The 26048-nt window shown below is 46.2% G+C and overlaps 1 protein-coding gene across 1 annotated transcript; it reads left to right on the forward strand.

Annotated features, from left to right (window-relative positions):
• The first annotated feature begins 3464 nt into the window (after positions 1-3464).
• LHX3 (LIM homeobox 3) lies at positions 3465-15851 on the forward strand. Its single transcript, XM_063316438.1, has 6 exons — positions 3465-3474; positions 6617-6788; positions 8583-8785; positions 11348-11499; positions 14356-14527; positions 15433-15851. The coding sequence occupies exons 1-6, from the start codon at positions 3465-3467 to the stop codon at positions 15849-15851; spliced, it is 1128 nt and encodes a 375-aa protein (XP_063172508.1).
• The last annotated feature ends 10197 nt before the right edge of the window (positions 15852-26048 follow it).

Here is a 26048-nt window from a genome sequence, read left to right on the forward strand (position 1 = left end):
CCGCCCCCTTGTGAGAAAACCTCTCCCCCCCACCAGCAAAATCAAGGGCGCTCTTGCCCTGGACACCCCTAGACTTCACTGGTGTGACCAGGAGGGGCGTCTTTGAGCATCATGGTGCCAGCTGACCTTGGCTGAGCTAGAAAGTAAATGAGGGCTTAATTTTAGTCCTTGGATGGGACACCACCAGGAGATCCCAGGATTTTAGACGCATCTGGGAAGTCGGGAATAATATTCCCCAACTTAATTCTGTAATGCTGCCAAGAAAACCACCTAAACAGCTGTGGTTTTGAAGGAGAGCTGACTGTATTTTGCGTAATTTCACATTTCACTGGTGAGAGAATATTGTTCTCGCTTCCTTACCCCACGTTTTGCAAGAATCTTTATTCGCTAGTCTTGGGGTTTATTTTTTTTATATTAAGGGGAAATAAATATTTTCTACCTATCCTTCTCGCTTAGGGGACCCAATGGAGTTTGCATCTGATGCCTTTTACTGTACTGCGCGGGGCCATTTAGTTGGAAAGAACAGGCAGCATTTTTGTCTAAAACAAGACATTCGAGGACATTTAAACGCCTGGATGTCCCTCCCCCCACCGCTCCAGCAATTTCACCCCCGTTACAAAATATCTTTTGGGGTGAGCATTAGAGGGGACGGGATTCCCCCCCCCACCTCCCCAGTCCCGCTTCAGTTACGCCGCGGCGCTGGACGGGTGCGGACCGCAGTTCTCGAAAGCTTTCAGACGGCCAGAGGCTTTTATTTCAGCTGGAAATACGTGGAATTGACTTCACGGAGCAGCCTACTAGGTCCTGAAAAGAGGCCTAATTCAGGCTTTATTCTCCCGGGCAGAGTCACGAGCCAAACTAAGTTAGCCGCCAGAACCAAGCAGGAAGCATAGAAACGCGCGGGAGGCAAAGGGCGAGCCCGCTCAAGCACGTGGGAAGCACAAAGGTTAAATGCGTGTCAAACCCAGGAGGGAAATAATTCCACGCGCCCGGTGGAAGGAGAGAAAGCCACCGAACTCGCGTGGAACCCAAACTGCTAAAGAACGGGACCCGTGGAATGCAACGAGGCGAGAAGGGAACGCGCGCAAAGGGGGAACGCGCGTCGTGGGAATGGCAACATTCGCGCCGGTGAAGGTCCGGGAGGAGAATTCAATTTTGCCTTCTTTTTCGCCTTTCTTCCTGTCCCGGTTTCGGGCAAGGGGACGCGGCGGCTGCGTTTCCCCACCTTCCCACCTCGCTCGCTCGGGCTTTTCCCGAAGAAAAAGCGGGTGCGGCGCGGCTGGAGGTTTCTCGCAGCTTCTGGAGGAGATTTTGGGCGCCGGGGGAGCCGAAAGGGGAGGCCGAGGGGGGAGGGCAGCTGCTTCCAAGAAGGGCTTCGCGGAGCGCGCGGGCGCCGGACTCGCTTTCCAAATAGCCGGAGGCGTTTGGCTGAAAAAGATTTCCCTCTCAGTCGGGGAAAAAAAAACCCTCGGCGCCCCTTAAATCAGGGGTCAAAATGGACCACCGGTCCATTGGATCTCCTGGTGAATTGTTAAGCTATTATATTAAAAATAAATTGCAACGCAGGAAGCTGTTGGGTGGGAAGAAGGGTGGTTTGAAAGGACCAGAAGCTCGGTTAATGCTGGTGCTGTGGACTGGATCGCGCCGTATTTCCTTCTCTTGTCTTGCCTCCCAAGTTTTTAACTGCCTTTTCTTACTCTCTTTCGGCCTTTTCAACAGCTTCAGCAAGCAACGGGGGTCGGGTGCTCTCCATCCGTGCATGAATTACACGTAAATCTTCATTTGAAGACAAATCTAACGAGGGGGGAGTCTTGGCTAGCCCGCCGCGCGTTTACCCGGGAGTCCAGCAGGAGACGGGTTTGTCGTCGATAAATATTAAACTTTCGGACAAAAATGCGTATGCGCGTTTTAATAACAAAATAGATATATGCTGAGCAATGGGCCCTTGAGCCGAGGAGAGTTTGCAGGATGTCCAGTGGAGCATTTAATTCTCCCTGAAAACGCCTCCCCTTCAGGCACCCGGTCAGGGCGAAGGAAGCCTCGTGGGGATCAGGACCCAGCCCTCCAGCCGCCGGGAGGGAGGGGAGAGAGGAAGGAAGGAAGGAAGGAAGGAAGGAAGGAAGGAAGGAAGGAGGGAAGGAAGGAGAGAGGGGAGAGAAAGAAGAAAAGGAGGAACGAAGGAAGAAAGGAAGGAGAGGAGAGGAGAGAGAAGGAAGGAAGGAAGGAAGGAAGGAGAGGGGAGAGAAGGAAGAAAAGGAGGGAGGGAGGGAAGGAAGGAAGGAAGGAAGGAGAGAGGGGAGAGAAAGAAGAAAAGGAGGAACGAAGGAAGAAAGAAAGGAAGGAAGGAAGGAAGGAAGGAAGGAAGGAGGGAAGGAAGGAGGGAAGGAAGGAAAGAGGGGAGAGAAAGAAGAAAAGGAGGAACGAAGGAAGAAAGGAAGGAGAGGAGAGAGAAGGAAGGAAGGAAGGAAGGAAGGAGAGGGGAGAGAAGGAAGAAAAGGAGGGAGGGAGGGAAGGAAGGAAGGAAGGAAGGAGAGAGGGGAGAGAAAGAAGAAAAGGAGGAAGGAAGGAAGGAAGAAAGGAAGGAAGGAAGGAAGGAAGGAGAGAGGGGAGAGAAAGAAGAAAAGGAGGAAGGAAGGAAGGAAGGAAGGAAGGAAGGAAGGAAGGAAGGAAGGAAGGAAGGAAGGAAGGAAGGAAGGAAGGTTGGAATGCAGGCAGGCAGGCAGGCAGGAAGTTGGAGGGAGGGAGGGCGAGAAGGGAGGGAGAGAGGGAGGAAAGGAGGGAAGAAAAGATAAGGGAGAGAAGGAAGAAGTAAAAGATGAAGCGGGGGAGGAAGAAGAGATTTGCTGCTCATCACCTGAAGCAACGGGGGGGGGGGTGTAGCGAAGGGGGGACACACTGCAAAACGGGGGCTCAGGATGGCTGCCAACTAACCCCAAGCCGCTTATATTCAGAAACGCGTCCCGTGTGGCGTTCGCCCCGTCGTGAAGCTGGGGTGTGTGAGTGCGCGCGCGTGCGCGTCTGTAAGTGATCTAGTGTTTGCGTGCGCATATATAAATATTTTATCTCGTATGTATATGTATGTTTGTATAAATTATCTAATGGGTGTATAAATACTCTGGTATGTGCGCTGTATACAGTATATAAATCATCTTGTGCGTGTGTGCCTGTGTGTGCGTGCGCACATATAAAAACCCTCCCTCCTTCCCTCTCCATATAAGTTTCCTAGTGTTTGCATATGCATATAAAACACCTTATCTCGTGTTTGTGTGTATAAATACTATGTCTACTGTTACCCGTCCAAGCCTGTCTAGTGTCTCTGCGTGTATGTAAATACTCTACCTTTGTGTGTGTGTGTATAAATTGTCCAGTGTGAGTGTTTGCATAAATACCCTATCTCATGTGTGTGTATGAGTTACCTAGTGTGTGTATACGTTGTGAGTGCCTGTGTGTAAGTACTACACGTAATGTCTCTGTGTAAGTAACTCTAAAGTGTTTGTATAGGAACCGTCTAGTGTACACAGTATGTGCTTAAATAATCTAAGGTGTGTGTGCATATAAATTACCTACTGTGTGGGTATAACTTATCTAATCAAGGAGTGTGTGGGTCTGTGCGCGCATGTATATAATATACTCTACCATACGTGGTCCCAGAAGATGAGATCTGAATGGCTAGGGACCCCATTTTTTTCCGTCCATCTCATTTTTTTTCCTTTTAAAGCTTTTCTGCTTCATACAGAGACCTGTTTTCCTTCCCCTTCAGAGGGAATCTCTGGCCATGAATTCTGCCCTTGTTCCACCCCCCAGGACAAGGGGCCAAACTGAGTTGGGCTCCTAGTTTAACAGGATGAAGCCACGGACTTGGTGGGAAATGGGGCACTGAAGGGGAAGCATTTGCCTGGAATGGTGTGGTGTAGTTTTAAACCTAGTTACTTCAATAACATTTTTCAGTATAGTTTTATATATTTCAATTTCATTTTCCATTGGGTAGAACTTTGAAAACCAATGCTTCTGCATTTCATTTTTATTTGTAGTAGCAAGAGCTCTTGACCGCTATTTTGAGCTCCCTGGGTTGCATTTGGTTCACTTAAAATTATTATTATTATTATTATTATTATTATTATTATTATTATTATTATTATTATTATTATATACACAAACACATGAAATCACAGCTGCCAATTCTTTAGCTGGTGTTGACCTTCATTTGCACCAAGTTCTTCCCAAGAACCTGGGATGTCATAATGTATATCCAAGCAATGTGGCCTTTTGTAATTAACAGACAGAAATTTTGTTGATGTGCAGATTTTCTAAGTGTGGGTATAAAGCAAGGCTTTTTGATGTGGCACCCAGCATGCCAATAACCACTGGGACCACTATGGCCAGTTTATGCCACAATCTTTCACTTTTCAGATTTTTTAAATAAGAATTTTATTAATTTTCCAAATATAATTAAAATACAAAATACAGAATATAGAAAAGCTAGAATACAGAACAAAAGAAAAAAGAAAAACGATAAAAGTGCAAAAAGAGAAAAAACAGGCACAGAAAGTGACTTCCAACTTCGTACAGATATGAATACATTTCCAAATATAATCTCTTACCATTAGTTAAGCCTTAGTAACATTATTTCTATCAAATCAAACCATTTAATCATTAATACCCAAAATCAAAACTTCATTTTTTTTCTGACACAAGCAAGCAGTCTAAAAGTGGTTGCCAAGGAGAAAGAAATCCAGGAACAGTATTTTCTCTTATCAGTACTCTTAACTTGGCCATTTGGGCCAGCTCCATCAATTTAGTAATCCAGTCCTCCACTGTGGGTATTTGTGGATCTTTCCATCTCTGTGCACATAAAAGTCTTGCTGCTGTAACCACGTATACAAGCAAAGTCCCATGTTGTTTCCTGAGCTGCTTCTCCATCATGCCCAAGAGAAACAGTTCTGTTTGTTTATTTGTTTATTTGTTTATTTGATTTATATTGCTGCCCGTCTCAAACTTGTGACTCTGGGTGGATAACAACAATAAAAATAATCATAATATAAAACAATAAAAACAATAACAAAATTAAATATAAATATAAATACAGCCCAGCAATCTAAAAGCCTTGGTGTTAACATAACCACGAAACGGGGCCCTTCCCATACTCGGGGCCCTAGGCCCGGGCACAAAGCCAGGTTTTCAAGGCCTTCTGAAAAGCCAACAGGGTCGGGGCCATCCTAATATCAGGCGGGAGGATGTTCCAGAGGCCACGGCAGAAAAGGCACGCTTCCTGGTCCCTGCCAGCTGACATTCCTTGGCCAACGGGACCCGGAGCATGCCCATCCTGCTGGACCGGATTGGATGGTCCAATTTTTTGTAAGTCGACTTTAAGGATCTTTTGAATATTAGCACATATTTGATCCCAGAATTTTTTGGCCTTTTCACAAGTTCACCAAAGATGATAAAAAGTTCCTTTCAGTTTTCAGATCTTGATACTTTATTATCTCCCCCTCCTCCTCCTCCTCCTCCTCCTCCTCTGCTACCATAATGGCTTAGCCAAAGGCGCCATTAACATCAAAGATACCATTATATTATTGAGTATGATGCCCTAAATGCCTCTGCATCAGGAGCACTGTGATCTGGTATGGTGGCTCAGGCGTTGGCCCAGGACTGGGGAGATCCAGGCCCACTATCAGCCATGGGTGCCTTTGGGACTCTCTTGCACCTCAGCCTACCTCACAAGGCTGTTGTTTTCTAGGAGAATTGAAGGAGTGTTATCTATGCTTCCTATCTATCTATCTATCTATCTATCTATCTATCTATCTATCTATCTATCTATCTCTATCTATCTATCTATCTATCTATCTATCTATCTATCTATATCTATCTCTGTCTGTCTGTCTGTCTGTCTGTCTATGAATGAAACAACTGAGCACTTGCATAAGATGCTAAGGAATTCTTTGCTTAACAATGGCTTGTTGAATAGGTTGGATATGTAGACCTAAGACATCAATATGGTTTGTTAACAGTTCACACAACATACTATGCAAAACCAGTGGGTTAAAGGCACTGTGGGAACCCAGCCAGCACACTGAAGGGTGGGAGTCAGAGAAATAAACATGGAAATAAGAGTTAATTGGTACAGAAATGAGATTAACAGAGTTATTGCAGAAGGAGGAAGGAGCATAACCTTTGATGGCTTGAAGAAGGGGGCTCAGCACGGGGTGGCTGGGCAAGAGCTGTGTGCCACTTCCGGCTTTCTACTTTTTTGTTTGTGTGGGAAAGTTGGGAGTTTAAGGGTGTACAACTCTTTGCAAGGAGGACAGTGCCCACTGAACACCTTTCAAGCCTCCCCCAGCCACCCCAACCAAAACATGGGGCCATTCGTTCACTTTGGCTTGTTCTGGGGCCACGGGAAGGATGCTGGAAGGCCACATCCCTGGATTTTGCACCTGGAGAGCACAGTTGGAAATCAGGGGGACTCAAAAGATGAAGTGGGTTTCAAGAGCCAAGTGCCGGCTTTTCCAGGGGGCATCCAGGAATCTTTGGGGCAGGAAGGGAGGAAGGGCCAATTTTGGATTAGAAGCCACACCTAGCTGATGGGTTTCCTTTCTCCCCTTGAACTGTTTCCCCCCAGACATCCCCCTCTGTGCGGGCTGCAACCAGCACATCGTGGACCGTTTCATCCTGAAGGTGCTGGACCGCCACTGGCACAGCAAATGCCTCCGATGCCACGACTGCCAGGTGCAGCTGGCGGAGAAGTGCTTCAGCCGTGGAGAGAGCGTCTACTGCAAGGAGGACTTCTTTAAGTGAGTGGACAAAGGCCAACCTGCAGGCCCAGACCAGCCTTGGCAGGCTGTCTTCAGCCCCTTTCCCTAACCTGGGACTGCACCGCCCTCCACCCCCAGCCAGCAGGAATACTGGGCAGGGTAGTCCTGTCCTATCTGAAACACTGGAAAGGCCACATTGGGTCAGGCCTTCCTGACCAGAACAGAAGCTGCTGAGGCTTCACAAGAGCATCAGCTCACAGGTCTCCTTCCAGAAGGTTGACCTGGGCAGCCATAAGGTCGGATAATAAAACAACCATCAGTAAAAACAATGCAGTATAAAATCAATACAATATAAATATACATCAATAGCAATAAAAATATAGAATACCGAATATAAAACGTAAAATTCAAGATGGCAATAGTTTTGTACTTGGCACCATTACAGCACCAGCCACCCCCAAGACTGACTATCCCCCCTCCCATCCCAAGCGAGGTGGCATAGCCAAGTATCACCCTGGCCACTGTTCTCATTCCAGCTTCCCGTGTCCCTGATTTGGCTTCCAGAACTGGATCCAAACCAGTCTAACCAGTGCAGAGTACAATGGAACAATTCTCGCCTGTGATCTGCTTCTGTTATGGCAGCCCAAGACTGCGCTGGCCTTCTAAGCCAATGGATTTTAATTTCTACGCTGCATTAGGCTCTTTGAATTAGTTTTGTATCTGCTACTTTCCACTTTGACCTGCTGCATAGTTTTCAGGTTTAAAGTTTTTTCATTCTAAGAATGTGAACGGAGATTCGGAAGGGTTTGTTAGCTGCCTTGGGAGAATGAAGCTTTGAAGGGCAACCAATACATTTTGAAAATAAAATGGAATAAAAAGGACTGTTTCCCACAGTGGACAGCCAGGTGACTCAGGATCCTGGGCAGGAGTGTGTTGGTCTTATCTAGCAACTGGCAGCTAAGAATACTAAGTTTGCTTATTCACTCAGGTCAACAACCAGGAAATGAGTTCATTAAATTTAGCACGTGTGAACAAAATTATTTCTGTTTAACAGCCGCCTCTAAGCAGGAGTTGAATGTTTTCCAAAGCATCTTGCATTTTACGAGCGTTAATTTATAGGTGTAAGGGATGCGGTGGCGCTGCGGGTTAAACCGCTGAGCTGCTGAGCTTGCCAATCGGAAGGTCGGCGGTTCGAATCCGCGTGACGGGGTGAGCTCCCGTTGCTAGTCCCAGCTCCTGCCAACCTAGCAGTTCGAAAACATGCAAATGTGAGTAGATTAATAGGCACCGCTTCGGTGGGCAGGTAACGGCGTTCTGTGTAGTCATGCCAGCCACATGACCATGGAAGTGTCTACAGACAAACGCCAGCTCTTCGGCTTTGAAACGGAGATGAGCACCGCCCCCTAGAGTCGGACACGACTGGACTTCATGTCAAGGGAAACCTTTACCTTTACTAATTTATAGATCTTTCTGTGTCATTGTCATCACGGTACAGTTTAACTCGAGAACAGGGATGTCCATGTGGTCAAAAAAGTCTAGATGGAGGCCACAATGGTGCCATCAAAGTCCCCCCATTTTTAACATGCGTCATGTCTGAAATGTTTCATGCTTGAGACAGACCCTATCAAGCTCCAAAAAGATGTTTGGTGTTCCAGATCTGTTTCAGCTTTATACCAGAAGTGATCTGACCATGTCTCAACTATCCTTGCAGTGTTTTCAGCTTGAAACAGCCCACAAATACCCAGGAAAGAGGAACATGGGAGCTCTAAACATTCTGAGTTTTTGCACATTTCTAGTAAAAACCCATTTAATTTCTCCTGCTCTAATAAACAGGAGGTTTGGGACAAAATGCGCAGCCTGCCAGCAAGGCATTCCTCCCACCCAAGTCGTGCGAAGGGCCCAGGACTTTGTGTACCATCTTCACTGCTTCTCCTGCATTGTCTGCAAGAGGCAGCTGGCCACAGGAGACGAATTCTACCTCATGGAGGACAGCCGGCTGGTCTGTAAGGCAGACTACGAGACTGCCAAGCAGAGAGGTGAGTTTGCCAAAGTGGAGCAAGGAAACGGGTCGGGTTCAGCTCACGTCCTTCTCTACCTTGAAGAAGTCTTCTCCAACTTCTCCTCCAAATGGGTGTCCTCCTCTCAAAATCTGTAGTCCCAAGCTAGGAAGTCATGGCAGATGGATTTCCATGCACAGAAAGATTGCTAAGCCACAGTACCCATAACTATGATGGGCAGAATAATCCTGGCTTCCCACTACACATGGTGTCCTCTATCATGTCGTTTCAGGAAAGATCGAGGCATCCTTGGTCAAGCTGGATGCTTTAATCAATCCCTAAGGCAACCTCACGACAGCTTTCCACATATCTGTGAGGTCCGTGGCCCTTGAAACCCTAAAATCAGCAACTTGCAATACATGCCATGTAGGATATATGAAAGGTCTTTATTAAGATAGGCACCTGGCTCTTGCAAAGCCACGGATGAGACTTCCCACTCAAATCTTTCCCTAAAAGCATTTCAGTCTCTCCCTGTCTCACCCGCTCCCCCTCGCTGTGAATTACTGTCTAGTAAGATTCCCCTTCGTTTTCAAACTCTTACTCCTCTTTCACCTCGTTCCAGAAAGTGCCAACCACCCAACCTTGAGCTGATTTCTCATCTAAATATTTCTCTAACAGCCCTGCTGGAATGCAAGCCTCCTTCCCCCTCCTTTGTTCTACAGTGCTCCAAACTGCAAGCCTCCAATCTATGCACATGTCTAAGCAGTACTTCCCCCTTACTACCTAACCCATGTCCAGGCGAGGCATCCAGACACAATTAACGATTGCTTCTGGATTGCTCCGTCCTGACACAAATCTGAATGCAACCTGTAACTACAAATAAGCGGTTTACAGATTCAGAATAAGAAAACAGTGAATATGGTAGGTGCAGAATTTTGGACACTATTCCACCCAGTGTTTTGTACCATCTCTGGCAGAAATAACAGCTTCCAAACATTTTCTGTGGCCAGCTAAAAGCCTTTCCATTCTTGTTTATGGATTTTTTCCCCTACTTTTCCTTGCAGAAATCTTCTAGCTTAGAAATATTCTTAGATCTCCCTGCAGGCAATCCATGTATGAGACTTCCCCACAGATTTTCAACAATATTCAGGTCTAGGGAAGGCCATTCTAAACCCTCCCTTTCCTATAAATACTTGATGGATATGGAGGGATGTTTCCAACTGTTGTTTTCATGAAATATTCAAACTCAGTTTTTGACTTTTAATATCTAGTTGATAGTTAGCTGAATCATATTTAATTTATGTAGAGGTTATCTCAGCTTCTGATCACTTAGGGATTCGGTGAAACATACAATCATATAGGGGAGCCCAAACCTTTGCCTGCTAACTGTATGGCATTCGCGAAAAGTTTAACCCAAAATAATCATGTTCTTCTTTCATAGGCAAGAGCATTATTCACATGTTAAGGCAAATGTTGACTGGAATATTTGTTCTGGCAAATGAGAAGCAACTTTTAAAAAGGAATAAAAGCATGGATTTGGTATGCTTTAATATTTCAAGACCAAATAAAAGAAAACAAGGAGATACTTAAATCGGTGCTTACTCTGGTGGTACTCCATTCTCTTAATTTCCACGTCTCTGGAATAAAACACACCTGGAACCATGCAGTGCTCGGCAGATCCTTCTACAATCAGGGCCACAACTAGGGGGGGCAAGCAGGGCATGTGTCCTGGGTGCCACGCTGGGGAGGAGCCAAAATGAGCGCTGGGGGGGCAAACAAATCCATGTTTGCCCCGGGTGACAGAGACCCTAGTTGTGGGCCTGTCTGCAATGAGGGCCCATGGCCTGTGGCCCTGGGGTTAGATGTGGCCTCCTCACCTTGGGGTGGGTTCTAAGACCCCAGACCAAAGTTGTCCATGAATGGTAACTGTTCATGAGACAGAGAGGAAATTCTTCAGTATGTGGGAAGTCAACCTGATGTAATTAAGTCACATGTTAAGTAAATTTAAATTAAGATGAAATCATTTTCCCTTGTATCATCCTTGAACCAAGAGGATGTCCTGCACCGGCTGTGTGACATATGTCCAAAGCCTCCATTCTTTCCTCTTAAGCCTGGAACTTTCTTCAAGAGCATCTGCCAGATGTTGCATCCCTACCCTCTTTAAAAGCTGTCAATCAAAACAGTAATAGCGTTTCGTGCTGCTGCATTGGATCCCTTCCCAACCATCAAAATGGAGATTAGCTAAGAACATCGGAAGTCACGTCACCACTTTAGCCATGGGGATCTTTGTTTCTTTGTTGTTTATTTCAAATGCAGTCGCTGGATTAGAAACTATTTTAGAAGCCTTGGATTCATCAAAGTCATCCATGGGGGGGTAGGGGAGGAGAGGTCAATAAAGTCAAGATGGCAGCTATGGCCACCCCGCTGAAGCTTTGTTTCTTGTTTACATGCATCACCCAGGCAATGTATGTAAAACCGTGGTGGGGCTTCAATCACGTGGCCCCCATGGCCAACTTGACTCTTTTCACACCCCCACAACCCCATCCACGGACAGCCTCCTGTTTTGGACTTTTACACTTTGATTCTTTGGAATGTTTGCAGAGGCTGAGTCCACAGCGAAGCGACCCCGCACAACCATCACTGCCAAACAACTGGAAACCTTGAAAAACGCCTACAACAACTCGCCCAAGCCAGCTCGACATGTGAGAGAACAGCTGTCTTCTGAAACAGGCCTGGATATGAGAGTTGTCCAGGTGGGTGACAGCGTTGGAGATGGGAGGAAAGGCTGACCTAGTTGACGGAGCTGAAGGTTGGAGGGTGAAACCTCGACGGCCACTGGAAGAAGGATTAGAAGTTCTGATCCTAGTTCGTGGGCGGGGACCTTTCCCCAGGAGCAGAAGGGACCCTCCTATGATTTCTCAAAAGCAGGCCCCACCCGCTGGTGGGAGCACTAACCGTGGGGTTGAAAAAGCACCATCAGGAGGAACTTCTCCTGATGTCTTCTGGACAGCAGGAGAGAGAATGGGGCAATGCAGGGCAGGACCTTTGCATCCCACACTGGCTGTCTTACAGCTAAGGAGGGGCAGCAGCTCATTCTGAGAGTGAGAATTGCACCTTTTCTGGAAAGCAAATCTAAATTGAAGGAAACTGGGGGGGGGGACAGACAAAATTCTATGCTTGGCCCTAGTGTTTATTATTCCAATGATTATTGCCGGAATAATTATTCCTCCAGTTATTGGGAGTTGGGTGGTATATAAATTTAACAAGTTCCTATTCCTATTCCTATTATGGTTGATTGCACAGTCAGCCAGATGTTGAGACTGGATTTAGTATTTTTATCCACCGGTCGAGTCCTTCCCACGGACCTGGGACAGGCGGATGTTGTGGTTTGGTGGTGTTAAAGGTGTCATCACAGGATGTCAGCTGTGCCAAGTAAAGCTGCCTTTTGCAATTGACTGGTGGTGATTTTGTCAATGCAGATGGTTTATTATTATTGTTGTTGTTGTTTTTATTATTATTCCAATTATCATTATTACTATTGGAAGCACAGAGCAATCAAAAGAATCATGAAATTCTGGAGAGATCTTAGAGGTCATCTGGGCCACCCTCCTACTTAAGGCGGGATCTACCAGAGCTCATCTCAGACATCAGACCCTCCAGCCTCTGTCTGAAGTCCAAAGGAAAAGGAAAACTTACTGCTCCATGTGGCAGCCTGTTCCACTGGCTGACCACTCAGTCAGGAAATTCCTCCTGACGTCTAACTACTTGCCTTGTAGTTTCAACCCCTGGTTCTGGTCTTGCCTTCAAGAGAAGTAGAGAATAAGGAAATGGTGGGGTAAAGTTGCACTTGTTTCTGTCTGGCCTATAGGATGAACACACCCAGATCCTTTCACCATTCCTCTTAAGACTCAATGTCAATTCCCCGGCTGTCCTCTGAACTCGCTCCAGTTATTCCTGTCCTTTCCAAAACACAGTGACAGAACTGGACACGGCATTCAATGGGTGGCAAATCACCTTCTGCTCATTAAATGCGCCCTCCCCTGAGTGTCCTTACAGGGGTCTCCAGTCAGCCTGAGTCCAGCCTCAGAGCATCTTCCCCGGCTCCCGTGACCTCCCAGCTTCTGCTTTGAGCATTGGCAAGATATGCGCAAATCAGCTGAACTCGGAACTGACCAAAATACAGTGATATCCAGTAGAAACTAGCTTGTAAATATCTCCAGATAAGTAGGCAACGACAATCCGTGAAAGAACACAGCAGAAGGTCAGGAAAGTCAAATCAGAGGCGCTAGATGTAACTTCTCTAGCATGCTGTGTGCCATCTATGTTGGGTTACCATAATCCTCAGCCTGCATTGCCCTAGCTGGCTGGGAATTAGATGATCTGGAGTCCATGACATCATGCACTCTGACAATCGTGACCAGCAGGGGGAAGAGTCCAAACTGCTGCTGATGGATGTTGCCCTTGTTTTAGCTGAAGCAACAAGTATCTAATTTGCCCAGATACCTGGTGAAACCGTTTGGCATCCAACTTTTTAATGGGATTGGAGAAATTCCCGGAGGATCTTGGCTGGTGATGGTTACTCAACTGGTGCAGAGGCATCCAGTGGGAAGAGAGTCAAAAAAGTCAAGATGGGGGCTATAGCTATGCGATCAAAGCCCCACCCTCTTTTTAATGTGGGCCGGGCCTGCTGAAAAAGGGGTGGGGCTTTGATTGCACCCTTGCGGTGGCCATTTCGGCTTTTTTTTTATATTTCTAATTTGCTAGCTGTTTGCTGTACAGGTAGTCCTCAACTTATGACCATTCGTTTAGCGACCGTTTGAAGTTACGACAGTGCTGAAAAAAGTGACTTGCGGCCAGTCCTCGCACTTGTGACCACTGCGGCATCCCTGCAGTCATGTGATCAAAATTCAGGTGCTTGGCAACCCGCTTGCACTTGCGAAAGTTGCAACATTCCAGGGTCGTGTGATTGCCATTTGCAACCTTCCCAGCTGACTTCCAACAAGCTAAGTCAGTGAGGGAAGTCAGATTCACTTAACAACCGCAGTGATTTGCTTAATGGCCATGATGATTTGCTTAACGGCCTTGACAAAAAAGGTCGCAAAGTCAGGCATGACTCACTTAACAACTGCCTCACTTAGCAACAGATGTTCCAGTCCCAGTTGTGGTTGTAAGTCAAGGATTACCTGTATTACAAATCCTAGCATTAAAACCCCTGTGGGATGCAAAAGATTGGGCCTAATGGCCCTTGGCCAGATCCAGTTTTAGGCTTCTTCTTAAGGTCAGACATTTGAACATTTTTGTCACTTGGTGAATTTATCTGCAAAATGCCGCAGGCACCGACACCATGTGTCCTCTTCACTGCCCTCTCCTTCCCCCATTTCCAAATTCCGCTTGCATTCAGGAATACGTGGTTCACAAGTAAAACTAATTTAGTTTGCTTTTTTTTTTTTTTGCAACTATTTCACCCAGAAGAAAAGGGAAAGAAGAACACGGGAAGGAAGAGAGAGGGAGATGAGAGAGAGAACATCCTCGCTGCTGTAAGAGTTTGAAACACCACCTGGCTTGCTTTTCTATTTGCATTTAAATCTATCCCTTCTTTTCAATCCCAGGTGTGGTTCCAGAACCGAAGGGCCAAAGAAAAACGCCTGAAGAAAGATGCCGGCAGGCAGAGGTGGGGGCAATATTTTAGAAACATGAAACGGTCGAGGGGGAACTCCAAATCCGACAAGGACAGCATCCAGGAGGAAGGACCAGACAGCGATGCTGAGGTGTCTTTCACAGGTACTCAAAAAATCCTGACGGTGTGAATGTAGGAAGTGATAAGTCCTTCCTACGTGCCTTGACGGTGTGCAAGGCACGCAGGAAGGACATGCCACTTCCTGGGCATCCATCAGGGGCATCCACAAAGGAGGGAGGGTCAAAAAAGTCAAGACGGCTGCCACAGTGGCATAATCCATGCCCCACCATGCACATTAAAAAGAGGAGGGCTTTGATTGCACAGTTCTAATCACTATTTTGATTTTTTTGGCCCCCTTGCCTCCCACGGATAGTCACCCCCAACCCAGATACATATTCGGCCCACAGTGTTTGGGGTTTTTTCCTAGTTTAGAAAATTACAGTATTTGATCCTCCAGGATGGTGAAGAGTAGCAGTCGCAGCAATCTGAACCCCAAAGTAGATTCAGATGCGCCCAAGTGGTAGCACTGGTGTTGTGCGGTCTTTGATACTGCAACCTCCCTTGCAGCCGCCTTTGCCTGGAAGATGCATCCCACACGCTGCTGCGCATTTGAATTCAGTGTGCAGCGAACTGGAACCACTCCAACATGGGTCCATTGTTGAATGGAAGCCCGGCCAAAGTCTGGCTGTAGATTAGGATTATGGCAGATTTGTTGAAGTCTTGGGAAAAGTGGATTGTTGAGGGATATGGAGAGAAGGAAGGAGGAAAGAACGTTAGCACGTCCAAGGTGGCACCATGGGAATACTGTAGGCAAGCCTTCTCCAGCCGAGGTGCCAGGTGTGGACTTCAGTCCAGTCCCTCTCTCCTAGCAAGGGGAGGGCATGAAGTTCAGGGGAGATGGTTCTTCAGGGAGGAACGTGGAGGTCCCTTCTAAAAAGAATAGTCCTGAGGGACATGTCCAATGTTGACATCCCACTCTCTCTCCGACTTTCCCATTTCCTTTTTCCAGATGAACCTTCTATATCTGACATCAACCATCCCAACGGGATTTACAGCAGTCTTGGGGACAACTCACCAGTTCTGGCAAAACAAGCTGGGAGCAGTGCCAGCTTCTCCTTGGAACATGGTGGCCTTCCAACTCAGGAGCAATTCCATGATCTGCGCTCGAACAGCCCTTACGGGATGCCCCCATCACCAGGGTCCTTACAAGCTATGTCTGGACACCAACCTTTAATGTCCAGCCTGGTTTACCCAGACCATGGCTTGGGCATGGTAGGCCAAGGTGGACAGACTGTGCCTCAGCCCATGAGGGTCTTGAGTGGGAACGGACCCAGCTCAGATCTCTCTACAGGAAGCAGCGGAGGGTATCCGGATTTTCCAGCAAGTCCTGCATCTTGGCTAGATGAAGTTGATCATGCCCAGTTTTGATAGAGGATTGAAGAACTCGTAGTAGGAGCGCCTTCAGAGTCTGGACATCCAAGGTGGAATGACCAAGGAGTCCCGAGAGGGGGGATAAGAGAAATCTTAGCCAGCAAAGACAAGTGGGACAAAGAAAAAAGAAGGAACATGCAACATTTTTCCAAGGATGGATCTCGGAATGGGCTGAGGAAGTCAAGGGATGATGCAACAGCTTCAGCTCGATGGACCCCCATCGGCAGCTTCTTTACGAGATGCAGCTGGACAGCTAATAAACTTTGCTTTCCCAGCTGGACGATGTGTATGTGAGTACCGGGAAGGAGGTCACGGAGGGCTACTGGGGTTCCTTAATCTGTTGTCTGCATTTTTCATCGCAGGGTCTAGCCCAACAGAAGATATTTTTTTATGAAATCAGAGGAAACCTGTCATCTGAGGGGGAAAGAACAGAAACCAAAATAGCCTTAGTTTTCTTTCATCATATGTGACCAGAGCAAGAAATGGGTTTCTGGGATGACCTCTTCCCCTCATTCTCTAAACAAGAAATGACATGGATTCCTTTCTCTGTTCCCTTCCTCACCCTCACCCCTTCCCCTTCCCCCTTTTCTTCCTCCCTCCTTCCCCTTCCCCTCCCTTCCTCTTCCTCTTCCTCTTTCCTTTCCTCCCTTTCTCTTTCCTTCCCCCTCCCTTTCTCCTTTCCTACCTTCCCTTCTCTTCCCAACACAGGTAGTCATCACTTAATGACCACAACTGGAACCGGAATTTCGGTTGCTAAGTCATTAAGCGAATCCAACCCAATTTTACAACCTTTTTTGAGGTGGTCATTAAACGAATCACATGGTTCTGTACTGATTTTGCTTGCTGGAAGCGGGCTAGGAAGGTCAAAAATGGTGATCACATGATAAATCCAAACCGGTTGCCAAGTGCCCAAATCATGATCACGTGACTGCAGGGATACTGCGAAGGTCATAAGTGTGAGGACCAATCGCAAGTCGTTTTTTCAGCACCGTCATAAGTCCCAACCATCACTAAACGGATGGTTGTTAAGTGAGGACTACCTGTATTGATTTCCATCCAGCAAATGAAGCTTTAACTTCTCCTTTAATATGTATTTTCCATCCTGCTCCTTATTTATCTTCAGGATGTTGCATTTAGCTTGGCTTTGTGCAGCATCTTCCCTGTTCCTTGGAAGGAACAACACTCTGCCCCCAACTTTTCCTTCCCTTCCCTTTCTCTCCTCCTCCTGAACAGAATAAACAGCCTCAATTGTGTATCTAGATTTTAAAAAGCCAAGTATTGAGTCTCCTTTATTTTTATTTGTATAAAAAAGTCACTGTAATTAATTTGTAGGCTATTTTCTATCGCGTTGTAAATGAGCTGAATTAGCTGTACAGACTGAATGTCGTCTTGATTGGCTCAAAAAGGGTCTGTTGTTTTTTTAAATAATTTCCTGATATGGGAATGGGGATGTGTCTGGATGCTTTTTAAAAATTATTTTTCTTTACCGTTTACTCTGGAATCCAGTTTCTCCTGCGTGTCTTGACTGGTCAGAAAGTGGAAGGTTTTGTCCTTACCGTGCGACACCTTTTCACATAAAATTGGCAGCTGGTGGGAGGGCATGTATTGATTGGCAGCCCGTGAACCCAACCCTGTTCTCAAACAGAGCTGGCTAAAGAGGTCGCAGCCAATCACATGAGTTTTCATACGTCCGTTATTCTGTTAACTCCGCAATAGCGTAGACGGTGCGCGGCCCAGAGACGCGACTGAAAAGGAAGATTTCTTTTTAAGAAAACGCTCACGGTTGGCAGTTCCGGTACGCCTCCGTGCATCCAAAACTGACAGGTTTGTAAAGCTGGTGTCCGAGCAATCGGGGCCTTTGCTACAATATTTTCAGTTGACCACCCCAAGGACAAACTGCTGCTGCAATTTTTGTTTCTTCATTCGCTGTCTGTTGTGCCAGCAAGGGACAAAGGGTTAAAACCAGCTGAGATTTCTCAAGTTGTGAATTTATTTACTCCTGTGGAGGAAGCGACACGATGCGGTTGAAGAAGGTCCATTCAATCCACAAATGTATGGCAAAGTTCCTCCAGTTTGCGCCCTGGCTTCCCGGTTGCCAAACGCTTTCTCACACAGAGCGGTTCGTCCAAGTCTTTTATTAAAAACCTTTAAAATCCAGGCTCAGTTTTTGTCTGTTCAAGAACAGCCTGATGACACTTAAAAAAAAAAAAGCATGGATCGTCCCTTTATCTTGTGCGTTTTCACAGCAGACGAGAGCAGACAGATGACTTAAGTGTGGCAAAACCATCTCTCTCTATATATATCATAACCTGTAAAACTAAGTATTAAGTGTAGGTTATGCATAATGTTCAATGTCTCTTTCTCTCTAATCAAATACCATTAAGACTTTCAATAAATTTGTCAGCTAAAGATTGATGAGGTCTTTCGCGAAATTTAATGCATCTTGATTAAAAGAAATGCACCCTGATTAAAAAAAAATCCGATCCACCTCCTTGGCTGAACGAGAATCCAAGGGCACCGTGGACCTCTCTCACCCTGGACTTCTTTTCATGCTGAGAGAAAAGATGGGAGAACCATCTGACAAACCTTGAAGGGTTAGAGGTAAAAGATGGCTTGTTGATGACGTGGAATGAATGCTGATCAAATTTGCCATTCAGAAAACTAGACACAGGAGATAATTCTCCAGAAAATTCCAAACGTGGTTTGACAGGCATAGGAAAGTGGGTGGTACAAGCACAGCATGGAATTTAACAGACACACATTTGAAGTTTTTCACATAGGAAGTAAAAAATCAAATGCAGATACATAATAATCAATTGCAATTGATCACAAGCTGGATTTGAACCAGCAGAGTGAAACGGCTGTGAAAGGGCCAGTGAAGTTTTAGGACTATAGTCACAGGAAGGAATGGTTCCATTCTAGTCTGTGCTGGTGACAATATACTAAAACAATACAAGCTATGACAGTAATTTTTTAAAAACCCTAGATTAAAATGATCTCACATTGCTTCCCTGGTATATGTCCCATGCAGCTGAGTCGCACAGAGCCTGTTAATTTCCTGAACCTTCCTGAAGGTTAATGTTAATGTTTAATGTTCTTTCCATTCTTCCTCATTTTTTCCCAACTGAGCAGCAGATCGAAGAGATGGGAACAAGAATGTTGTGTCAGCTCTGCTGAGAGAGCCCCTTGCTCTGACTTCCCTTTCCCACAGGTCATGACATGAGAAATTGAAGAACCGGTGGCTGAGTGGTTCTTCCCTTCGGATAACTTCTTCCTTTTATGCTGTGTTCTTTAGGTTATAAACCAGCCAGCTTAGACTGTATTGCTTTTCTGATTGTATGAAAAAATGGCTTGGGAGGCTTTTCTGGTTGAACAGAAAATGGAAAATGTGTGAAATCAATTAGCCAATGAGTAAATATTGAATCAGCTTGCAAGAGATCCTACAGGAGATGGAACTGAATCTTGGTATCAGGGTCCCAAACGAGACTTAATGGAAGAAAGTGGTAGGTTGTTCTGGATTTAGACAAACATCTGGAGTTTGGTTTGGCTTTAATTATTACGATTACCATGGTCAATATATGGCATGAGATGCCCAAAGGGGAAGGAAAGGGTGGTTAAAAATCCTCCCTCCCTTATTCTTTCTTTCTCCTTCCTTCCTTCCTTCCCTCTCTCCCTCCCTCCTTCCTCTTTCTCTTTCCTTCCTCTAGCTATCTCTCTCTCTCCCTCCCTCCCTCTTCTTTTTCTTTTCTTTTCTTTTCTTTTCTTTCCTTCCTTCCTCCAAAAGGAGTCACAAATGTGAATTTTGAGGAGATAGTAACAATAAATATAGAAGTGTAGTTGTATCATCTAAATTTAATTAATTAAAATGAGATTACGTTTTTAAAATTAAATTAGACTAGATTTTCTTACAATTTAATACAATTCAGTTCTGTTCTGTCCTTGCTTCCTTTGGCATGTTCTCTTTTCTTAAAGGATGCCACTCAAGAGTGTAATCTTTGGTTTAATTGGACAAACAACATCAAGACCCAAAGCAAAAATTCCAGGATTGTTTTAAAAGGGGCAGAAACAAATATGTAAAATTTTAAAATGAGGAGAGAGAAACTTTAGCATATACTGCAGGTTTGTGCAGCTAAATAGAGACATGTTTATCATCAATGCTCAATACAATTTCCTCCAGAATGAAGGATATTTGTAGAAACAAAGATGATCTATTAATTATTAAAAATCCTCTAGCTCAGGAGTCCTAACGGGAGCTGAACAAACCAATCTTTAGCTGTCTTCAAAGCTCTTTGTTACTTTTTTAAATACTGCTGATCCTAAAAAAACAAAACAGACTTTTGTTTTCTACTGTTTTTCCATAAACACAGACTGAAAAAGGTTATGCTGTTAGGCTATGGGTGGAGAAAAGTGGCTGATATTGTCCAGCTTTCCAGCCTGTGAAGTCAGCAGCTGGGAACCTCTCTGGTTGTTTTTCCCAAAAGAAGGAAGGAGAGGGAAGGGGAGGAAGGAAGGAAGGAAGGAAGGAAGGAGGGAAGGAAGGAAGGAAGGAAGGAAGGAAGGAAGGAAGGAAGAGGGAGGGAGGGAGGGAGGGAAGGAAGGAAGGAAGGAAGGAAGGAAGGAAGGAAGGAAGGAAGGAAGGAAGGAAGGAAGGAAGGAAGGAAGGATCACTATTTTTCTAGCCCATTTTTCTTTCTTCTTCCCTCCAGGAAATCAAGTGAATGTATATAACACTCCTTTCTCCAGTGTCCTCCCACCACAAAAAGCAAGCTGGTGTGAGGGACAGCAGTCTCAAAATCACTCACAGAAGTTTCCACAGCTGGGTACTTCAAGTACCGTACTTGAACCAGAATGTCCCCCGGCCCTAGCTTAACTCCTGGGAAAGCCGCTTGATCTGGATCAAACGGTTGCCTGCAGACCAATTCCCATATTGATTGAGACAACAGTAAAAGAAAAAGGAGAAAGGCATCTGCAAATTTGGAGCTGGGGGATGGGGGGGCTCTGTTTTTTTTCTTTTTTGACAGTTAAAATTTTAGCAATAATACAGCATACATACATACATATATTCATTTCCCTCTTTTAAAAGGTGCATCAACATTACTCTGTTCTTGTTTTATTATTATTTTTGTGTCTTATTATAATTATCTAGATTTATTATAGCTGCCTTCTCCCATACAGTCAGGGCAGCTTACAAATACCAAGGGACAACAATACAAACCATTCAAAATAGATCCGATATAATCCTTTTTCTTTTATTCAAAACAAAGATGTATTTTAAAATATATATATATAATCTACACATGAACAAATAATTACTCAGAGTATACAATTGTTGCTCAATGTAACATTAGTAAAAGATACCAAGCAGAGTGTATTACGTTGTTTTTATGATTTTAAAAAAGAAATATACAGTTTTGAGCTGAATGCCAACCTCTCCACTATATTATTATTTAGAAATGTTAAAAAGAGAAGGAAAAAAGGGGGAAGAACACCCCTAAAAATAACAAAGGTAATTATTTAATTTCTGACTTCCTTCTTTGTTCTCCAATTTGCAATACGTATCGGTGTAAAATTTAGAAAAGAAACCACACTCTAAATATTTGCATTGACCTTGCTGCGTAATATATAATATATATGGAAGCCATTCCTGGTAGAAACTAGTTCTGAATGGTGGCCGCCTCCTCCTCGCTAAGATGGCCCACTATCCAGTTTTCCTGGTTTGTGTCCAAAGACTTGTAAGTTCTTGATTCCACCCAAAGGCAGGAAGACCCTCTAAACTTTCAGAGAGGTGGGTCACCTAATCTCCTTGAAAGGGCGTGAAAAACAAAAGAAGAAAATTAGAGATGAGAAAGAAAAGGACAATGAATGCGGTTTCCAGGCAGCAGCAGTCCTGCTAAACTGGGGAGTTATAAATAGCCAGGTGGGAACCAAGGAGACTGACATTTAAACCGAGATTCAAAAGGAAGGAGCATTAAGGATGATTAGTAAACCTTGAGTGGCTTCTGTCCCTTTGCACCTTACAACACGTTGTGACCTTCATTGTCCACCTCAATGCCCTTTGCTTTGTTTCAGCCATTTTTGCTGGATTTCCCAAAAAAGAGAGACTACAGTACTTGTTTTCCCAAATAACGCCCCCCCCCCCAAGAGGGCTCCTCTTCTTTAAAGAATGGAAACGGGGAGAGGGCAGATGGATTTTATTTTTCATCTAATCGTCGCTGGGCGGGAGAATCAACTTGCATTCAAATGTATTTGTCTTGCCAATTCAAATCTTACATTTCCCTGGGGAGTAAAAACGAGGGCATTTCCCCGAGTCATTTTAATACGCCCCTTATCTGAAGGGTATTTGCAAGACAAGTTAAGATCCAACAGCCACAGGAGCCAGGATGTAAAATTAAATATTAAAATAGTAGACGATCTTGACCCAGTTGGAGTGGGTGTGAGAATATCGCAGATCCCAGCAGGGAACAAGCAACAGCTGAAGATTTGTTTGTTTGTAACTTTGGGATGCGCTAATAAAAACCCATAGGGCTTCCATCGATCCTGTGGTTGGGGCCTCCATCTTGACTTTTTTGACACCCCCTGCAGACACCACCGGTCAGGAATACAGCCCTTTTCGAATCACCCCCGCCAAGCTGTAGAATATTTCTGCATTCCGCTTACAGTTTCCGATCATTGTTTTTCTTCTTTTTAGCTTTTGAGAGTTTTTAGGTTTAAATACATAGAGCTGATTGGGGCGGGGGGGAGGGTTGACTGAGGGCCTCAATGTCCTTTTCTCTCTTTGCCCCCTTCCTCCATTTATCCGGGGATTATTCAAGTGGACTCAAGTCCCGTCGTCGCCAAGGAGGGAGCGGACAAATTGCGGCGGCTCCCCATCCCACGCGCGGGCACAGAAACGAGGCCACCTGCCCTGCCCTGCCCTGCCCTGCCCTGCCCCGCCTCGCGGAAACCGCCCCGTCAGCTGGAGGCGAGTAAATCACAGCTGACATTTACATCCCAGCAGAGCAGTTAGAATTAATGTCACAATTTGGGGCCTAATGAAGCGGAGGGACGGCGGGCAGCCGCCACGGGGCCCTCCCGGGACAGCCGAATCCCCCCGGAGCGGAGCGGGCAGGGGCTCCATCGGGCGGGAGGCGGGGAGGGATGCCCGGGCCGGCCGGGAAGGGACGGAAGGGACGGGAGCAGGTGCCGCGAGCCCAGGCGGGCAACGGCCTCGTCTTTCGATTGCCCATTTGTCTTCCCGATGAGCAAGTCCGAGGCCAGGCGCAAAGAGGGTGGAAGTGGTGGTCTTCCTTCCTCCCTCCCCCCTCCCCCCTCCCCCCCCTCCCCCCCTCCCCCTTCTTTCCTTCCTTCCCCCCTTCCCCCCTCTCTCCCTTCTTCCTTTCTCTCTTTTTCTTATTTTTCCTCCCTCCCCCTCCCTCCCCCTTCTTTCCTCCCTTCCTCCCTTCCCCCCTCTCTCCCTTCTTCCTTTCTCTCTTTTTCTTATTCCCTCCTTCCTTTCTTCCTACCCTGTTTCCTTCTCCTTTCCTCCCTCTCTTCTTCCTTCCTCCCTTCCTTCCCTACCTCCCTCCTTCCTCCTTTCCTCCACCTCTTCCTCCTTTCTTCCTTCCCTCCCTGTTTCTTTCCTTCTTTCCTCTCTCCCCTCCTCTCCCTTCCCTTTCTGTCTCCTTCCTTCCTTCCTTCCTCCTTCCTTCCCCTCCCTCCCCTCTTCCTCCTTCCCCCCTTCCCCCCTTCCTCCTTCTTTGCCTCTTTTCATTTCTTCTGAAAGTCTTCAGCCTCCCAAATCCTCTGCTTTCGGCCAGCACTCTCACCAAGATTAGACCTTGTGGGGCCTGAGGACTGAGGAGAGCGTCGTCATCGGAGCCCTTTCCGGGGCTGCTTCTTAGGGCTGCATTTCGCGGCCTGTTTCAGGGTCAACGCAGACTTTGTCAACAGCAGTGGGGGAGGGAGGGTTGAGAAAAATGTAGTTGGAAATCCTGCAGGGGTGGGGTGAAGAAGCGACTCTCCTTTATCCTAAGAAGATCCACTGAAATCACGGGATGCTAGATTTGTGGAGTTGGAAAAGACCGCAAGACTCCGGCCTGACCTTCTGCGATGTGCAGGAAAAGCATTTAAACCATGGGGGGAGGGTGACTGTCCCGCCTCCTCCAGAGATGGGGACCCATCAATGCCACCAGGAGATTTTCCAAGTATGGACAAGTCTTACACGGGCATGTTACCCACTCTGCAAGTGGCAAGGGTGCTTAGTGAGGAGTGACGGGTGGCATGCGTGCATCCTGAATAAGACTAAACAGATCCATTACAAACCAGAGGGGCAGATTATGGTCTCACTGCCTGAAAAGTGTGTGTGGGAGCCGAAACTGACTGAGAAATAGATTTTGGGACATATAAGGAAGAGCTGGATTCAGGAGATGGCTGGACTAGAGGAAGCAGTAATAAATCTGTGGCTTGGATACATCTGTGATCTTATTCACCAGAATAGGCACTCACATAAATAACTGTAGCTTTTCCATTATTTGTGTAATGCTATATTTTGTTATGAAGTGCTCTTTGACGTTATTAAAATTTAAATGCTTACCCACAGAACATAAACCCACTTGGATATTGTTTTATTTTTTTTAAAGGAAAGGCAGAGTTCCAAATAGATATACTTTGAAACAAAGACATGTCTGCTTCCTGTTGCTAGGATATACTTTTTTGGAAAAATCTCCCATTTCTTTCCCTGCTTCTGCATAAAAGTGCAGCCCAAATACCTCCAGCACGTGCAATTTTTTTAAAACAATGGTCTCTGGGGACGTAGGCAAGCTGCTTCTCTAAAAGCCTTTCCTGGTGAAAGCTCCAGTCATCAGCTCTGCCCTCCTGGCAGATTTATAAACTGCTAAGTGTCCCCCTGGGGTGTTTGAATGGTTCCCAGATAAGACCCAGCCTGCCAAATCCAGCTGGTCCAGCCAGGCTGCATGAAATCTAAATTAATTTGGGAACCGCTTCCGTTGCTCCTGCCAGAGGGTGGGTGCTCTTTGCAAAGCCCAGGAGGAAGAGCAAAGAGGCGGATCCCGGGAGGGAAAGAATCCCACCTGTGCCCACCTCTGCAAAGCTGATGTATCATCCCACCCTCAGGAAACGGGGAAATCTCACGATTTGTAGGAAAGCGAGGAGAGGAGGAAAGGAGAGGAGAGGAGAGAGAGAGAGAGAGGAAGGAAAGGGATGGGGGGGAAAAGAAAGGAAGGGGAGAGAGGAAGAGAAGAGAGGAGGGAGGGAGGGGATGGGGAAGAAGAAGAGGAAAGGAGAGGGGAAGAGAAGGAAGGAAGGAGAGAGAGAGAAAGGAAGGGGATGGGAAAAAAGGAAGAGGAGGGAAGGAGGAGAGGAAGAGGGGGGGAAGGAGGGAGGAAGGGAGGAAGGAAGGAAGAGGAAGGGAAAAGAGGAAGAGGAAGGAAGGAGAGAGGGAGGAAGAGAAGGGAGGAAGGAAGGAAGGAGAGGAAGGGGATGGGAAAAGAAGAAAAGGAAGGAAGGAGAAAGAGGAAGAGAAAGACAGACATGCTGGAATCTACCTGGTGTTCAAGCAACCTTCCGTCACTTCCCGTAAGAGGCTGTGGAAATCACCTTGGGGGACAGGAGGAAGAGCCCCAGGCGAGACAATGGTCCAATAAGAGGCAGCTGAGCCCACAGCCGGAGCAGGGGTGGGAAAAGCCTCTGAGCTGACCTTCCCTCCTTCTCTGGAATGCAAAGGGGGGGGGAGTGCTTTCGGACTTGCCAGATTTGCTAAAGGTGGCGTTAGCACTCATGGTTGTGGCTCCCTTGTCTGGACTACCACGAAGGGCAGACCCTTCCCAGAGCCTCCCCCTCCCCCTATTGACGACGGGGCATCACGCGATCTAGCCGTACCCAGAGTGTCTGGGGCAGTTGCGCTGAAAGGCTGCCCGCCCATCCGGGAGGTGGACATCTCGCAAGGAGCGACCCTGGGCAGTGTACAGCAAAGACGTACAACAAAAATATAAAAGAATAAACATGTCAAAAAACAGTCATTATTAAAAAGTTCTGAAAAAGTGTAAGGCACGCAAGAGATTAAATGAGCAAGGGAGCAATTAGCAGTTAATTAGCAATTGTGCCCAAATCTGACAAATTTGCAGCAATGAGCAACTCAGAGGGAACTTGCCCAGCTGGATGAGAAGGAAGGGGCCGAGGCAGGACTTCTACTGATGT

The sequence above is a fragment of the Candoia aspera genome, chromosome 16 (genome assembly GCF_035149785.1).
Source record: "Candoia aspera isolate rCanAsp1 chromosome 16, rCanAsp1.hap2, whole genome shotgun sequence".
NCBI classification, from domain to species: domain Eukaryota; kingdom Metazoa; phylum Chordata; class Lepidosauria; order Squamata; family Boidae; genus Candoia; species Candoia aspera.